The sequence below is a fragment of the Puma concolor genome, chromosome A3 (assembly GCF_028749965.1).
Source record: "Puma concolor isolate L17-30 chromosome A3, mPumCon1.1.hap2, whole genome shotgun sequence".
Taxonomy (NCBI): domain Eukaryota; kingdom Metazoa; phylum Chordata; class Mammalia; order Carnivora; family Felidae; genus Puma; species Puma concolor.
Genome location: NC_141669.1, coordinates 6,423,566 through 6,440,836, shown reverse-complemented (window position 1 = coordinate 6,440,836; position 17,271 = coordinate 6,423,566). Strand labels below are relative to the sequence as shown.

At 39.1% G+C, this 17,271-nt stretch overlaps 1 protein-coding gene across 9 annotated transcripts in view; it reads left to right on the top strand.

The window, feature by feature from the left end:
- Nucleotides 1–17,271, top strand: part of KIDINS220 (kinase D interacting substrate 220) — a 95,512-nt gene that overhangs the window by 22,660 nt on the left and 55,581 nt on the right. For all 9 annotated transcript variants that reach the window (XM_086699967.1, XM_086699965.1, XM_086699961.1 and 6 more), the window contains exons 7-14: nucleotides 71–169; nucleotides 2,136–2,333; nucleotides 4,611–4,709; nucleotides 6,347–6,445; nucleotides 7,722–7,820; nucleotides 11,083–11,260; nucleotides 14,901–15,065; nucleotides 16,315–16,494. In XM_086699967.1, the coding sequence (XP_086556093.1) occupies nucleotides 71–169; nucleotides 2,136–2,333; nucleotides 4,611–4,709; nucleotides 6,347–6,445; nucleotides 7,722–7,820; nucleotides 11,083–11,260; nucleotides 14,901–15,065; nucleotides 16,315–16,494 (1,117 nt within the window). The remainder of the gene's footprint in view (nucleotides 1–70; nucleotides 170–2,135; nucleotides 2,334–4,610; nucleotides 4,710–6,346; nucleotides 6,446–7,721; nucleotides 7,821–11,082; nucleotides 11,261–14,900; nucleotides 15,066–16,314; nucleotides 16,495–17,271) is intronic.

Here is a 17,271-nt window from a genome sequence, read left to right as displayed (position 1 = left end):
AGAATTTGTCTCTTTTACTACAGATCTGATAATAATTTTAAATTTATTATTATTATTATTATTATTTTAGTATGGAACTACTCCTCTGGTTTGGGCTGCACGGAAGGGTCATTTAGAATGTGTAAAACATTTATTGGCCATGGGAGCTGATGTTGATCAAGAAGGAGCTGTAAGTATCTTTTCTGTTTAGTCCCTCGTGTTTGTTTTTAGTTTGAAGGGAGAGAATATTTTTTCTAAGTATATGCCTAGAAAATTTTCCCTACAGTTGTTAAATAATATGTAGACAAACAAGCATTTTTTTCTATTATCTTGACAAATATATTGTAGATATGATATGTTATAAATATATGCCCCTTAAGGAACCATTGCTAATGCATGTAAATTTTAGGAGGCTAAAACTCTAAAGAACATCTTTCAGTAGTCTTACTCTTGATTGAATTCATATTGAAATACTCTTTAAGTCAAATAGTTTGAAATACTATTAATTGTGGAAAAAAGTTATGTTCTGTTAAAATACCTTTTCCTTAAAAATTTAAAATAATATTGTAAGTTTTTGGATAATTTTGAGCTGTGGCTTGTTTTCCTTCTCCAGTAGATTTAAAAATGTCAGAAATTGGTGGTCAAAACCTAGAACACCTAAAAGCTGGTTCAGTACATTATTCCGACTAGCAGGTATTAATTCCTTATTGAGCACCTGCTGTGCATGCAGCCCTGTGCCAAATGTGCTGGAGATACTGGAGAGGCCCGACAAATTTCTTTTCCCTTGAAATTTTGAGAATATAGTTAAAGGAAATTATATTTATGCGTAAGAAATGATTAATACAGACTATTATTTGCAAAATGAAGTATTATGTGAGATGGATCATGGAGTATTCTGAGGAGACATACCACCAAATCTCTGGCTGCAGTGTAACAAAAGTGAACTGTGTATCACACTTGACTTCTTGACATGATATCAGCCGGTTGCTCCTATTTTCCATATTGGCGGATGCTACTACTTGCTGATCTTTTCAGTGCTGTGTCAAGAAAGAGTGTGATTCTTACGTGAAATTCATACCTTTCACTCTCCTTTTTTCTGCACAGTTTATCAAGTGGAAGAGTGGCTATTTCTATGATTTTTGACTTAAAGAATTTTAAAAGGCTATTCTATTTTAATATGTGAAACAACTATGACTTAGTTTTAGGGGCTGGTCTAATAACTGAAATATTTCTATAAGGAAATTACATGATGTCTCAATATAGATCAATTTCTCAAGAAACAATTTTAATACTTTTGGTAACGGGTCAGTTTCTTCCATCAGATGATTTACTGTTATAAACTATACGTGCAGCTTTTAAAAAAACCACTAAAAATAAGACCATTTTTGAAAAATGTGGTTTCTAGGTCACTGTGAAAGGAGAATGTATTACACTTTATTGAAATATCCTATAGCTATCAGTTCATTGTCTTCAATGAATTTCACTTCAGTTTTTCATATAGGTTTTATTATAAACAATTCTTTGTTTGAAGCCCAATTAACCTTATTTTGGATTATTTAATTTAGAATGTGCTTAATTTTGTTTTTTTTTTTTTTTTTTTTTTTTTAATTTTTTTTTTTTCAACGTTTATTCATTTTTGGGACAGAGAGAGACAGAGCATGAACGGGGGAGGGGCAGAGAGAGAGGGAGACACAGAATCGGAAACAGGCTCCAGGCTCTGAGCCATCAGCCCAGAGCCCGACGCGGGGCTCGAACTCACGGACCGCGAGATCGTGACCTGGCTGAAGTCGGACGCTTAACCGACTGCGCCACCCAGGCGCCCCTAGAATGTGCTTAATTTTGAATCATCCCATCTCATCTCATTATATAGTGAGAGGGTCTGTTCATTGTCAGCAAAGCCAATGTCAGATTATCATTTGAAGAATTGAATGTCATAACAGTCCTCTTGACTCGAGAATTAATGTATCTTCAAAAACAGAAAATATGCTTCCTGACCAATTTTGGTATGTGATTGGTTATTTATATTGGCATTTTATTATCAGAAATAACTGTTAATGATAGACTATCTTTTTGAAAATACCAGTTTTATGATTATTGCATAAGTTATGTTTTCTAGAATGTACTGATTTCTTGGGCTTGTTTTCATTTTGTTTTAGAATTCAATGACTGCACTGATTGTGGCAGTAAAAGGAGGCTACACTCAGTCAGTGAAGGAAATTTTGAAAAGAAATCCAAATGTAAATTTAACAGATAAGGATGGAAATACAGCTTTGATGATTGCATCAAAGGAGGGTCATACGGAGATTGTACAGGATCTGCTCGATGCTGGAACATACGTGAACATACCTGATAGGGTAGGTTACCTATTTCAGATTGGTCGTCTAGTGGTAACATGATGGAAGATTACCTTAGCTTCTCACACCTTTCAGGATTCTTCATGTATGTCATGCATTTGTTTTAAGATAAATTTTATTTCGGCCTTTAGAACTGAGGAGTTAACAACTATTCAATCTTTGTGGAAGGTGTTCTTTTTAATCTTTGTCAAATAATATTGTTACTGAAAATATCACATGTACGGTAACTGTCCTTGATGTATATTACTGTCGTGTTGTTCGTGGCTGGTGTTACTCACTTCCCCAAGTTTTCGGGTACCACCTTTTTCACTTAAAATTTTCAAAATTGTACTCTTGCTCTACCCTCTTCTCAGAACTCTACACTTGTATATCCAACTCTGCTTGAACTCTGCTTGAATGTCTGCTGGGCTTTTAAGACTTAGGGCAAAGCAGATGACTTGTTTGTTTGGTTCATCCCAAGCCTGCTTTTCCTCCCGCCTCCAGCTCAGGAAACGGTGTCCCCATTCACCCTGTTGTTAAAGCCCCAAGTTCTCCACAGTAGCCTTGGCTTCTCTTCCTCACCTGCCACATCTGATTCTTCAGTGAGTCCCCTTGGTCCTACCTGCAGAGTGCATCCTGTACGTGTCTGCTTCCTTCCATTTCCCCTAGTACCTCCCGAGTCTCAGCCACCGTCTTCCCTTGTTACAGCAACAGCACCTTAACCGGGTTCTCTTTTGTCTCTAATGTATTCTCCATGCTGTGCTCAGAGTGACCTCTAAAGCAACAAATCTCATGTGTACTCCTTTATTTAAAGCCATCCACGGCTTCTCTTGCACTTAGGATAAATGTTACTTCTTTGGTTTGTGAACACCATAAGACATTGTCCTTGCCTGACTCTCTGTCCTCGTTTTGCAACACTTCAACCCTGTTTTAATAGGTTGCAGGCATATTAACGTTCTTCCCTTTCTTGAACACGCGATCTTGTTGTTGCTCTGGGACCTCTGCACCAGCTATGCTCTGTTGGGAATGCTGATCATCATGATCACTGTGTAGCTGTCTCCTCCTTGTCATTCCGACCTCAGCTTAACTATGAGTTCCTCAGAAAGATCTTCTCCAGTGACCCAATCCAAAGTAGCTGTCCAGTCACTTTCTATCATATCACTGTTATTTTAATTTATTTGCATGGCATTTGTCTGATTGTTTGTTTGTTTGTGTGTATTGTCTGTTGTCTGTTTGTCTCCTGTAGCCTGTCAGTTCTTCTAGAGCTGGGACCTTGTTTGTCTTGTTTCCCAGTACCTAGAACAGTACATGGCACACAGTAAGCAATGAAATATTTACAACGTTTTATTAATTTACTAGTCTGGAGCCATATTAATGCTAACATTCTCACCTAAAGTTGGTTTGCCTTGGGTTTGTTTCTGCTTTTAATGTTGTAAAGATACTACTCCACAGGGCGCTGAAGTCTGTAATCCTCAAGGACCTGCATCTTGATTTATAGCCCATTGAGGCCCACTAAGGATTGAGATGAGCCACAGCCCATAGACTCACCCAACTCAAATCCCTGCAACTGATACGTAATTTAGAGTAAAAAAAAAAAAAAAAAAAAAAAAATTCTGCCCATTGCCAAAATAGCCATTTTACATTTGAAGTAGTAGAAGGGTATAATTAATACTGATCGTTGCTTGGTGAATATAATTTCAGGGCAAAGAGATGTCTTTATGAGGTAATGAACTTCATCTAAGCCTCATCGTGGGGAATGAGTCAGTCTTAGGCACTGTTAGCCTGTAATGCCAAATTGCCTAGAATGTAGATACTGGTCTGGGAACCGGCCTCTCCCTTAATTAAATGTGGTCGGTTATAGACCCACTGATGGCCCTCGCCCTACAAATCCCTTTTTTACAACCCATGACTTTTGTCACATAGAATTACTCCAACAATTTTGTATTATGTCATTTCTAAGTGTTCATTTGGTTCGTTGACAGCTATGGTGTCATTTTATTTAATTTACACTTAGAATGGGAGGTCTTCTTCAAAGAGAATGGCTTATCGTTCTGGGTGACTTGTCTTTCTCAACTTTTGTCCTGGAATTTCAGAGTCCTCATTTTGAGGTATAACCTTCTCTTGCTCTCAGGGCCCTTAATATTAGGTGTTAATATTAGTTAACTAAAATTTTTCTCTTGAGTTACTCTTTTATCCAAGAAATTTTCAGAGCAATATCTGTTAGTATACGATGAACCTTAACTTCAAAGCAGTGTTTATTTGTTCTTGTCAGTTTGCCTTTTTTTTTTGTCTTTTCAGAGTGGAGATACCGTGTTGATTGGTGCTGTCAGAGGTGGTCATGTAGAAATCGTTCGAGCACTTCTCCAGAAATATGCTGATATCGACATTAGAGGACAGGTGTGTGTGTGTGTGTGTGTGTGTTATCTCTGCTGCTACCTCTGAGCATAATTAGTTGTACGTGTCGACTGATCCTAATGTCATTCTTCTAATTTTTCTATGAAGATAAACATCTAGACCCTATGATATTTAATGGATGCCTATATTAAGTTTCACTGCCATTCTTACAGAATTTCTCCATTAACGTCATATTAGATGACATTAGAGCATGTTAGAAGCTCATATTTTTCAAACACGCCTCTTTTATTAATGTGTAAATATATTCAATCCTGAAATTAGTAGTTTACGAAACAGTTGCTGGTACTTTGAATGCATGTAATTTATTTATTCTGTTTAGTACTTTCCCTCTGTTCTGCCTTTTCCCTCCATATGTTGTTCTTCTATTCTTGCGGTTTCTCTTCTCCTTCCCTGTTCTGTTTGCCTTTCCTAGGACCACTTGATAGTGCCTGTGGACTTTGCTTAAGCCATAGCTCACAGAGCTACAAATTACAAATTACTAATGCTAGGTAAAAGCTCCCCTAAAGTTGTGAATTTAGCCAATATTTTAAGAGATTTAGGTTAAAAAAATCTGTACTTAACCCATTTTGTTGTTGGACAGTCTACACTTCTGCTCAGTTTTTCCTTGTATCCAAATCCATTAAAAAAATGTTTATTTATTTACTTATTTTGAGAGAGAAAGAGGGAGGGAGGGAGGGAGGGAGGGAGAGAGAGAGAGAGAGAGAGAGAGAGAGAGAGAGAGAGAGAGAGAGGGGATCCCAAGCAGGCTCCACACTGTCAACGCAGAGCCTGACTTGGAGCTTGATCTCTCCAGCCGTGAGATCATGATCTGAGCCAAAATCAAGAGTCTGATGCTTAACCAACTGAGCCACCTGGGTGCCCCCAAATCCATTAAAATTTTTTTTTTACCATTTATTTTTGAGAGACAGAGCATGAGTGGGTGAGAGGCAGAGAGAGAGAGAGGGAAATACAGAATCCGAGGCAGGCTCCAGGCTCTGAGCTGTCAGCACAGAGCCCAATGTGGGGCTTGAACCCACAAACTGTGAGATCATGACCTGAGCCGAAGTCAGACCCTTAACTGAGCCGCCCAAGCACCCCTCCATTTTTAAATCAAACTAATAAAATATTATGCCAAATGCTGTGAGGGACTTAACGTGGAATCCTTGGCTGTAAGAAACACCATATTTTAGGGAGGTTTTACTTTGTTTTGTTTATGTTTTTGTGTTTTGCATAAACATATAAAGTGATGCCTTTTGATAGAAGATGGTACATGATTGATTGCTTAATGAAAGGTTCAAGTGTAAGAGTCTTGGGGAAAGAGGGCATTAAGGCTTTTGAGAGCAGGTAGAATTTGAGTAAGATTTGAAAGATGGGTTGGATTTAGATAGGTAGAGAAAAGGAAGACTGGTATTTCAGGCAAGGACAGTGGAATAATAGGATGAGAAAATTCAAGAAAATGAGCAAGTGAAAGACTACTTCTTAGCTGCTGAACAGATAAGGGTTGATATTCTTTCCTGTTTGTTGGTAAGATCTCTTAATGCTTTCTGGCAGAAATGTTAAAAATGATGTTTTATGTTTACAAGTAGCAGTTTCCCAATATTGTATCTTATATGAAGTGATGATTTTTTTCTATTTTGTAGGACAACAAAACTGCTTTATATTGGGCTGTAGAGAAAGGAAATGCGACGATGGTGAGAGATATCTTACAGTGCAATCCTGACACTGAAATATGCACAAAGGTATCAAGACCCAGTGCAGAATGTTTGCTGATTTTTTTCAGTCATCGGTGTTTGATGTTAGAATTATGCTGATTTTACTGGCAATAGTCTATATCAAATTAGGCAGTAATTTTATATCCTTTCGGAAGTTGTGTATTCACAGGAAAATACAGTGTGTAATTTGTTACTTTTTAATTAAACACTTTCAGAAAATACAATATCAGCTATTCACAAATTGTAGACAGGTCATTTCCTCAATCCTTTTATGCTCTTGTTTGGAATGCAGATCTTATTTCCTTTTAAAAGACCAACGTGGGTGGTTCTTGGTTCCCCAAACCAGTTGCTTTAGTCTATTTTACTTAAATCATGTGAAAAATATAAAACTTGATAAGACTTTAGCGACTGTATTTGGCTTTATGTGTAATAGTTTTCCATGGGGAAATATATCTGGAATTCTGGATTGAGGTGGCAGGCCTTCCTAGTGAATAAACACACTTTGGAGTTACTACCCTTATACTTCTATTTTATCTGCTGCGGATTGGGACCAGCCTCTTTCTGTCCTGATTTTGGTAACATCAGTGCCCTAGGACAGAAAGTTTCCTGGGTTACCTTTTGATTTATGGGTGGCTCCTAGATAATCTTTTTTTTTTGGACCTATGTGACAACCACTGTGACCTTATGTGGGTTCTGACCAAGCTTCTGTTTTCCTAATTCAACGCTGAGCTATGTATGGTCTCTTCTTATTTCCCTCAATTTGATTTTGAAAAAAATCATGAACTTTTTTGAGGTTTTCCAGACGCATGCTGTTTGTATCAAATTGTTATCCCTGTTACACACGGGTCCTTAGGTGCATAGAGATCTGAAGTGACGCTGGTAAAGATTTCTGGAAAATCTAGACACTGGCGGGCCTGGACACTGGCTGAGCTGTGGGTCAGTTGGGAAGATGGTGAGAACGGGACGTAGTCTCTGGCGGTGCTGCCCAGATGTCAGTGGTGGAGCCTGGGGTACGGCCACATCAGTGAGGGGCAGGGCACTGTCGCCAGAAATGGCTGACGAGTCGCTGGGCCATATTCCCATTCCCATGTCTCTGAGTGACACCAGATGATTTCGATACAAATGATTGGTGGTGAAAGGCAGTTTTCTTACTAGTTTCTATGGCTATGTTTTTTTGAGGGCATTGGCGATATGGTCTGGTACCATAGTCAGACAGTTGAATTCTTACATGTGCATTTACATGACTTTAAACACGTAGGAGTAACGCTGTTAATCTGGCAAAACTTCTTATCTGTGCCTGCAGGATGGTGAAACACCGCTTATAAAAGCCACCAAGATGAGAAATATCGAGGTAGTGGAGCTGTTGCTAGATAAAGGAGCTAAAGTATCGGCCGTGGATAAGGTAAGACATCTGCGCAGAGAACGCTCTTTGGAAGGCTGTTGCTAGCCTGACCTAAATAGTTGCTGGACTTAGAGGGGGGCTGGTTTCATTTTGCGGAGGGAGAGGTTACTTGCTAGGGATATCTCTTTGGGGTTTTGGTGCCGTGATCTCTTCTTGGCTGTTCTGATAGCGTGCTGCAGAGTGGGCAGACCTAGTGTGCTGTTAAAGAGGCCGCTTCAGATTTTCCTTCCATTGCTCATGCCGGTTCTGGTGAGCTGCTGCCGACCACCATCCGAGGAGGACGTCATCCGATGTAGAGCCTGGTTGCAGATAAACAGGAGGAAAGAATTTAAGGGGCTGGAGAAAATAGGCTCAGAGCAGGCTGGCATTTATGTCCACTAACAGGAGGTAACAGGTGCTGCTGCGTCCTCACCATAATTCTTTTAGAGAAATGTTGGTAGTTTTTTAAAGTTTATTTATTTATTTTGAGAGAGTGAGAGGCAGAGAGTGAGGGAGAGAGAGAATCCCAAGCAGGCTCCACACTGTCAGCACAGAGCCCGATGCAGGGCTCAATTCCACAAACCGTGAGATCATGACCTGAACTGAAATCAGGAGTCGGACACTTAACTGACTAAGCCATCCAGGCGCCCCCATAGTTTGTTTCCTTTTACTCTTTACTTATTTTTGAGAGAGAGAGAGAGAGAGAGAGAGAGAGAGCGCGCGCGCGAGTGGAGAAGGAACAGAGAAAGAGGGAGACAGAGAATCCAAAGCAGGCTCCAGGCTCTGAGCTGTCAGTGCTGCACCCGATGCGGAGCTTGAACTCATGAACCGCAAGTTCATGACCTGAGCTGAAGTCGGATGCTTCACCGACCGAGCCACCCAGGTGCCCTCATCAAGTGCCCCCATAGTAAATTTAACTTGAAATTGCTTAATACTTTATATAGAATTAATCCCCAGTTTGAGTTTGTTTTCATTTTAAATGGAGTTCTTTTCTACTTTCAACTGATTCCCTCCCATAAAACGAGTGAATTGATTTCTGTACAAAGTAAGAGATATTATAAATTTTTCCATCTAAATGTATGATATGATTTGGGCTCTCCTAATCCATAATAGACTGAAGTTTATCTTCCTATTATTCATGAGACAATTAAACAAACAAACAAAAAAAACACAGAATCAATATGTATTAGTATTTTATTTTATCAAGAAAACACCACTGTTTCAGGAAAAACATAACAAAAAATCTTCCCACCCATCATTACCACATTTATATAATGTCATATAAAAGGAAGGAAACTTTAATGTTGAAAATTAGGAATGACAGAAAGTCAAAGAAGAGATTTTGAAATTGAATATATTTAGGTTTATAGAAAACTTCCTGTATTGGCTGTTTTTCTCATTCTGCTGTTACTTGTTTCTGGCTCTGATTCCCTAATTTACAATAAGGAACCCACTGGATTAAGTGCCCTTTAAGATTCCACATGGCCTCATTAATTCTGTAACATGCCATTTACAAATATTTGTTGCATACTCACTAATAGATTTCCTGAAGTTCTCGGTCTCGACATCCTTGTGTGTGCCCTGCCTCGAGTCAGCACACACTTGTGACAGGCACACGTGATACTTGGGGCGGTTGTTCACTCATTCAGCACACACTTACTGAGGATGGGTAAGGTGGTGGTGTGCTAGAATTTGGAGTACAAACCTGTAAAAGTCTTGATCCTGGCTCTTCGTAGAGGATTTCATAAAGATACACTAAGAATGAAGACTAATGCTATTTCCACCTAGCCTATCAGAGATCTCAGTTTTTCTTCTGCACATTGGCTGCAGGTGTTAATATCTTCCCTGTCTTCCCTGAATTTTCAGAAACCTTGTGTCTGGCAGAAGTGACACAAATGATATTTCTACCTTCTCACAGATTTGGGGATAAGAAATGGGGTTCAGGTGGGGAAATAAAATGATGAAATCTGATGCAGATGTGTTTGGTTTGAGGGCCGATAAGACATTCAGGACGCCATGACCAGTAGGCATTGGGAAGTATAGGACTAGAATTTGGGCAAGAAATCAAGACTAGTGGTCAGAATTTGGCAGTTAGTTACCAAGAGATAAGAATTGCATGGGTGTGACTAAGGTCATCAATGGGAAGAAAGATCAAACCTGAGGTCAAAACTTTACTTACGGAGTGTGTCACATCCTACTTAGTTTTATAGTTTGGATATTTATCTGATTTTTCCTGTTATGTTGTCAGCTGTTTAAGATCAGGGACTATTTTGTCTTCCAACCCCCCAAGTGCCCAGCTGGTACCTTACTTACATGGAGTGAGTTCAGAACATAGTTATTGTGCCATGTGTTTAGGATGTAGAAAGAGAATCTAGAAATGGAAGAAGGAGACCCAAAGCAGAAGATGAAAGTCAAAATCAAGACAAGGTTGTGCCATAGAAGCTATAGGAAGAATACTGCAGGTCATTTTCATTTAGTGTTTCTAGAGAGATCAGGGTTGACGAGAACTGAGAATGTCATTTGTTAACTGGATCAACGTCTTTAAGAGATGGTGTTTGTGAAGTAAAAAGTGGGAGAACACATCACGGACCTAAGGTTTTTGTTTTGTTTTGTTTGTTTGTTTTTACACGTTTTCATGAGTGTTGGATGTGAGTACAAATGTGATTAGAGATTCTAATACGGGAAGAAGGTAGGTTGATGGGCTGATGTAGGGAGGAGAGCAGGAGAGGTTGCACTGGCCGGAGAAGGGCGCAGAGAGTATGGTAGGGCTCCAAGGGAGAGAACTGGAGGACAGAGTTGAGGGCTTAACATGATGGAGGCTGGTTGGCAAAGGGCATGGGAGCAGGTGAGATCACTCGTGTTAGATGGGGTATCAGTATAGGCTGTGAAGCTTTCCAGACAAATGCAGAAGAAAGTTGTGCGATAGGGTAGAAATTAGTTGAGGAAAGTGAAGGACGTTGTGGACGAATAAATGTTTGGATGAAGGCTGGTAGCGGATCGGCGAAGAGAGCCTGTTGCTTCTCTCTCAGTGGGTTGAGGGGAGGGGAGAAGAATGACTTCGTTCTCCAGGGCTGTGGGAGAAAGACTACCCAAGAAGAGCTAGGTAGGGAGCTAGAGAAAGAAATTACAGAGAAGGTAGAGATAAAAATTCAGATTTATTCACTCTGTCTGAAAAACAGGAGAAGTTCAGATTTTTCATTATTTTACAAAACATGAAAATTGTTACTCTGTATGTGTTACATGGAAAATACATGAAAGTTCAAGTTTCCTGCCTATTTTACAGAAAGGAGACACGCCTTTGCATATTGCTATCCGTGGGAGGAGTCGCAAACTGGCAGAACTTCTTTTAAGAAATCCCAAAGATGGAAGGTTACTTTATAGGCCCAACAAAGCAGGCGAGACTCCCTACAACATTGACTGTAGCCATCAAAAAAGTATTTTAACTCAGATATTCGGAGCCAGTAAGTATTGGGTTTTGTTCCTGACTGAGCTTTGAAAAAATGAATGTTACATGAAAGTTAAGGGGCCCATAGCAGTTTGGCATTTATCACTTCACTGGAGATTGTGAAAGTTGAGGAAGCTATTACTTTGCTGTGGAAAAATACTCCTTCCTGCCTAAAGCTCTTCTGCATTGTCCTGCAGTGTCTACATCGAGTACATCCAGAGTCAGCAGTCAACGTTTAAGACCTCTGAAAGTCTAGCCTGCTTTTCTAAAAATCTCCCTGTTCTCCTAGGCGCACTTCGTGTTTTTACCAAAACATGCCCTGTTTTCCGTGCAGCCTGACCGCTTAGAGTTCCCCGTGTTTGCTCGTGTTCTGCCTGCCACAGGTCTGTCCTCTCCATTCCCAGGAACGTCCCTTACCTGTCAGTCTTCTTTCTCCAAGGCTCCTGTCATTTCTCCCCTTCTCAGTGACGTTTTAACTGATCTGCCTCACCAGGCAAAGTTTTTCCTAGTTTGAATACTTAAGCATTTTTATGTTTCCTTTTTTAATACTTACTATACCTGGCCTTTTATTTTATTAGAATTTTCTCCCTTCAGATTCTAAGTTCTTCAGGATAGGAACTATCTCTTCTTATCTTTATGTCCTCTGTAACATCTAGCATAATGGTTTGAATATTGTACTAAAATAGTTTTTGATTGAAAAGAAAGTGCATGCACATATAATCATTCATATGTGGTGTTTTGAAATATGGAACAATTTTCTACTAGAATTAAGAGAAACAAGCAGGAGATAGTAGAATCCCACCACCTTGTAGTTGAGCTTCTTACTTAGATACTGTTTTTACGTATGATTCTATTGTATTGAGTTCTTGTATTTTAAAATACTTTTTAAAAAAATATTTTTATTTATTTTGAGAGAGAGAGAGAGAGAGACAGAACACAAACGGTGAAGGGCAGAGAGAGAGACAGAGAATCTGAAGCAGGCTCCAGTCTCTGAGCTGTCAGCACAGAGCCCAACACGGGGCTTGAGCCCACGGACCGTGAGATCATGATGTGAGTGAAGTCAGACGCTTAACTGACTAAGCCACCCAGGCGCCCCTAAAATATTGTTTTCTAATTATAATAATGCACACACATTAAATTTCTAGAATAAAGATACAAATATAGTAGAAAGTATAAATTTCCCATTGTCCCCTATCTCTTAATTCATAACTGTTTGAATGACTTAACAGGATTTTCTATACATTTCTAAAAATGTTTTATGCTACATATACAGCCTTAAAAAGTAATAATTGGGTCATACCCATATTATAAAAGTTTTAAATAATTAACTATATTTAAAAGCTAATGTATATATATTAAAAGCTACAGTAAACATCTTTGTACACATATCCATTAACTTTTATTTTTAGGATTATTTTCTTAGAATAAACGCCCCGAAGTAGAATTGGCAAGTCAGTGGAGGCTCACAGTGTTGGTAGACTTTTCATATGGTTATAACAATTTCTTCTGCCTCAGGCCATATCGTGCAGTTCCCCATAACCTTGCGAATGCTAGATATCTCCAGCCTCCTTAGTCTATGCTAATCAGATCAATGAGAGAAAAGAATCTCCTGTAATTTGCAGTATAAAATGATTAGTGAGATTGAAATCTTTTCTTATGTTCATAGGCCATTCGTAGTTTTGCCATTTTCCTCTTTGTATCCTTTGCCTACTTTCCTCTTGAGTTTTTGATAGTTTTTAAAAATTGGTTTTAAGTGTCTTTGTGTGATATAGATATTGACCCTGGGTCCATCCTATATGCTGCACCCCTCTCCCAGCTTCTTCCTTGTTTATAGTGATGGGGTTTTTATTCCTCATCTAACAGTTACGCAGTTTTGTAGTGTATTTGTCAGTCTTTTCCTGCAGTTCTGGCCTCAGTATTATATTGAGAAAGGCCTTTTCCATGCACTGATTTAAAACATTTTTACCCTATATCTTCTTCTAGCATTTTTATGGTTTCACCTTTTGCATTTAATATTTTAATATTTCAAAAACTTACTTTTATGAGGTATGAGATGTATAGAGTTTTCATTTTATTTTTTAAAAAATAGATGGCTCATGCACTGTTGGTTTGAATGCAAACTGCCGCAGCCGCTCTGGAAAACGGTGTGGAGGTTCTTCAAAAAATTAAAAATAGATCTACCCTAAGACCCAGCAATAGCACTGCTAGGAATTTACCCAAGGGATACAGGAGTGCTGATGCAGAGGGGCACTTGTACCCCAATATTTATAGCAGCACTTTCAACAATAGCCAAATTATGGAAAGAGCCTAAATGTCCATCAACTGACGAATGGATACAGAAGATGTGGTTTATATGTACAATGGAATACTACTTGGCAATGAGAAAGAATGAAATTCTGCCATTTACAGCAACATGGATGGAACTGTAGGGTATTATGCTAAGTGAAATAAGTCAGTCAGAAAAAGACAGATCCCATATGTTTTCACTCATGTGGAACTTGAGAAACTTAACAGAAGACCATGGGGGAAGGAAGGGGGAAAAAAAGTTACAAACAGAGAGGGAGGGAGGCAAACCATAAGAGACTCTTAAATACTGACAACAAACTGAGGGTGGATGGGGGGTGGGGGAGAGGGGAAAGTGGGTGATGGGCGTGGAGGAGGGCGCTTGTTGGGATGAGCACTGGGTGTTGTATGGAAGCCAATTTGACAATAAATTATATAAAAAAGTAAAAATAAATAAAAAATAAAAAATAGATGGTTCGCCTCTCCCAGCATCACTTGCTAATTCCTCCCTCGTCCACTGGTTTGAAATGCCACTTAGCTCTACGGTGCTCTAATTGTTATAGCTTTGTCGTGTATTTTTTATTCTCCAGAAACAACTACTCTTTCTCTGGTAGTCTTTTAATATTTTTTCTTAGCTATACTTACGTGTTCTGACTTTTCAATTTTTCAAAAATTTCTGTGGGATTTTGATTGGAATTGTCTCAAAGTGATAAATTAATTTGGTGAGAATTGCTGTCTTGAAGTCATCGAACCTTTCTGCCTGGAGCCATACGATGTCTCTCTTTCTCGGATTACTGTATTCTTCAGTGACTTTTAATAGCTTCTTTCTATAGGTATTGCACATATTAAATTTATTCCTATGTGCTAGTTTGTGTTTTAATCATTTTATTGATTCTAAAATGTACATTGTTCCCCATTTTAACATCTCTGAAATTGAAATGTGTCTTACAATTGATGGATGAGAGAGCATTGTGTCATAATTTGGCAACACGTTTTTCTTTCTTAGTTGTACATGATAATGATGCATCTTTTTTTTTTCAATCTATGAAATTTATTGTCAAATTGGTTTCCATACAACACCCAGTGCTCATCCCAAAAGGTGCCCTCCTCAATACCCATCACCCACCCTTCCCTCCCTCCCACCCCCCATCAACCCTCAGATGATGCATCTTACAGTAAGCAGGTAGGTATCTTAAGTTCAATGAAATACGGTTTTTAAGAATTAGTACCTTTGAACCTATTACACAGGTCTAACCATTTAAAATAAGGCTTTTTTCCTAATGAAATCAATAATCGATAAATGAGACTTAATGTTGCTTTCTAGTGGTAGTGTCTGTTTTTAATGTAAGGAAATGGTGTGTTTATAATTACAGGACACTTGTCTCCTACTGAGACCGACGGTGACATGCTCGGTTACGACTTGTATAGCAGTGCCCTGGCAGACATTCTCAGTGAGCCTACCATGCAGCCGCCCATCTGTGTGGGGCTGTATGCACAGTGGGGAAGTGGCAAATCCTTCTTACTCAAGAAACTAGAAGGTAAAGGGCATGCTTGTACAAAGTCTGTATGTATAGTGAGGTTTCCTTCGGTGTTTTTTCTGAAGTAAAGACAAAATAGATTTTTATGTATGGGTGTGTGTGTCACACAGTTTACTACATTGAACGTTTTGTTGCCCTCCAGTTGATCCTGCACACGATCATTTGATTTCTCTTCCTAAAACAAAATCCAGTTGTGTTATAATACGCTTAAGACCCCTTGGTAGCAGATTTTCTGCATGTGCTATTTATTGTTATTTTTATTTTTATTAAGTAAGCTCCATGCCCCACTTGGGGCTTGAACTCACGACCCCGAGATCAAGAGTTGCCTGTTTCCCCCACTGAGCCAGCCAGGCAGGCGTCCCTGCATGTGGTATTTATAATCGTCCTATTCAGAGCCCGTCTTAAACTTGTCAGTTAGCATGGCACGCCCACCAGCACTGCCTCTCGTGGGGCCCCGTGCTGTGGGCACAGTCACAAGGGCTGTTGCTCTTGCAAGAAGTCTTCACTTTTCCTGGGTTGTTCCCTCTGTTAGGAGCTTCATAGACAACCCCACCCCCCCCCCCACCGGCCCCCACCAGCCTTTTGATTGGCAAAATCTTACTCATTCCTCAAGGGCAGGTTTCAGTATTACCTATTAATTTTTTACCAGGTTTTGTGGAAGGAATGACTTGTTTAGGGCTCATTTGGGCTCCGCACACACCTTGATTCTTAAATGTGATTGGAGGGAGAAGGGGTGAGGAGGAGAGAGGAAGGGTCATGATGTGTAGTTTGAAGACACATAGCAAAGTAATGTTTTCAGTTTTGGGCATGGAAATAATACCTTGTTGCTTATGTAATACAAACCACAAAAAATAAATATCAACAAAATCTTGACAAATGGGAATATATGAAAGGATGTGTGTACCGTCAGTGTGCAGCAGGAGAGCAGGTGAGACCAGGGTGGGTGTGCCCCTAGGGAAGGAGGCTTGGAGGCTTATCTGAGGAGAACTTTGGCTAAAATGGTTAAGTAGCAGCACTCTATATAGGGGTTTAGTAAGTGCCCGATATATGTCTATACTGAAAATGTGAACATTTCAAATTCAGTTTGAAGTTGTATTTCTTAAAAAACTTGGAGGGAAAGAAAAAAACTACACCTGAAGCTAATATCACACTGCATGTTGACTAACTGGATTTAAGTAAAAACCTGGAGGAAAAAAAAGTTGCATTTCTTAAACAAAACAGGACTGAGGCCTTCTTATTTCTCTTTCAGATGAAATGAAGACTTTTGCCGGACAACAGATCGAGCCCCTTTTTCAGTTTTCCTGGCTTATAGTATTTCTGACTTTGCTGCTCTGTGGAGGGCTCGGTTTACTGTTTGCTTTTACAGTTGACCTGAATCTTGGAATAGCAATATCATTGAGCTTCTTGGCTCTCTTATATATATTTTTTAGTAAGTTTTTGCTTTTTGTTTTTTTCCCAAAAATAGAGACAATGTCAAAACTCATTGTTTTATTTAAAAGAGTATCTGTATCTCTTAAATATATCTATGTTTATAAAATATAAAATATTATCTATAGTTCTTAAATATTATCTATATCCCTCCTCTAAGTGATTTTCATAATTAAGTGAGAAAAGGGATCTTTTTGCTATTTTAGAAGTTGGCCCAGAGGAACATTGTCCACCACCTGGCCGGAGTAGCTGGAAACGCTGGTGGAGCGCTCGTTAATATTGAAGCAGAACTATAATTTGTTACACTCGCTTTTTAATATGTTAATGAATTACTGTTTTTAAGTCTTGTTTGAAAGCGAGTCTTCATAGCCGTCACTTGGCATGCTCTCGGGCATTTTGATCATGACTGTGATCTTTATTTTATCTAAAAACAAAGTAAATAAAACGTAGTCCTGTTCTTGGGGGATATCATCAGTTGTAAAAGAGGAAATAGATTCCCTGTCAGAGGAGCCGGTGGTGTAAAAAAATGATAAACCCCAAGTCATGTACATTTGAGTCTGAACTAAGTGATATGTTTCTGTTTAAGGCATTCTCTTTCTGATTGTGTTTCTTACGTCATATTTGAGTGAGTTTACTTTTCCGTTTTTCACGTACCTTCTCTATGTCGGTTACTCGGTTGAGGACTCCTTTGAGGAGGCTAGGAGATAGCCTGGCACCAGGGAAAGTCATGTACGCCTACCTCCCGTTGCTTGATATTTGACAGTTTGAGAAAAGAGGC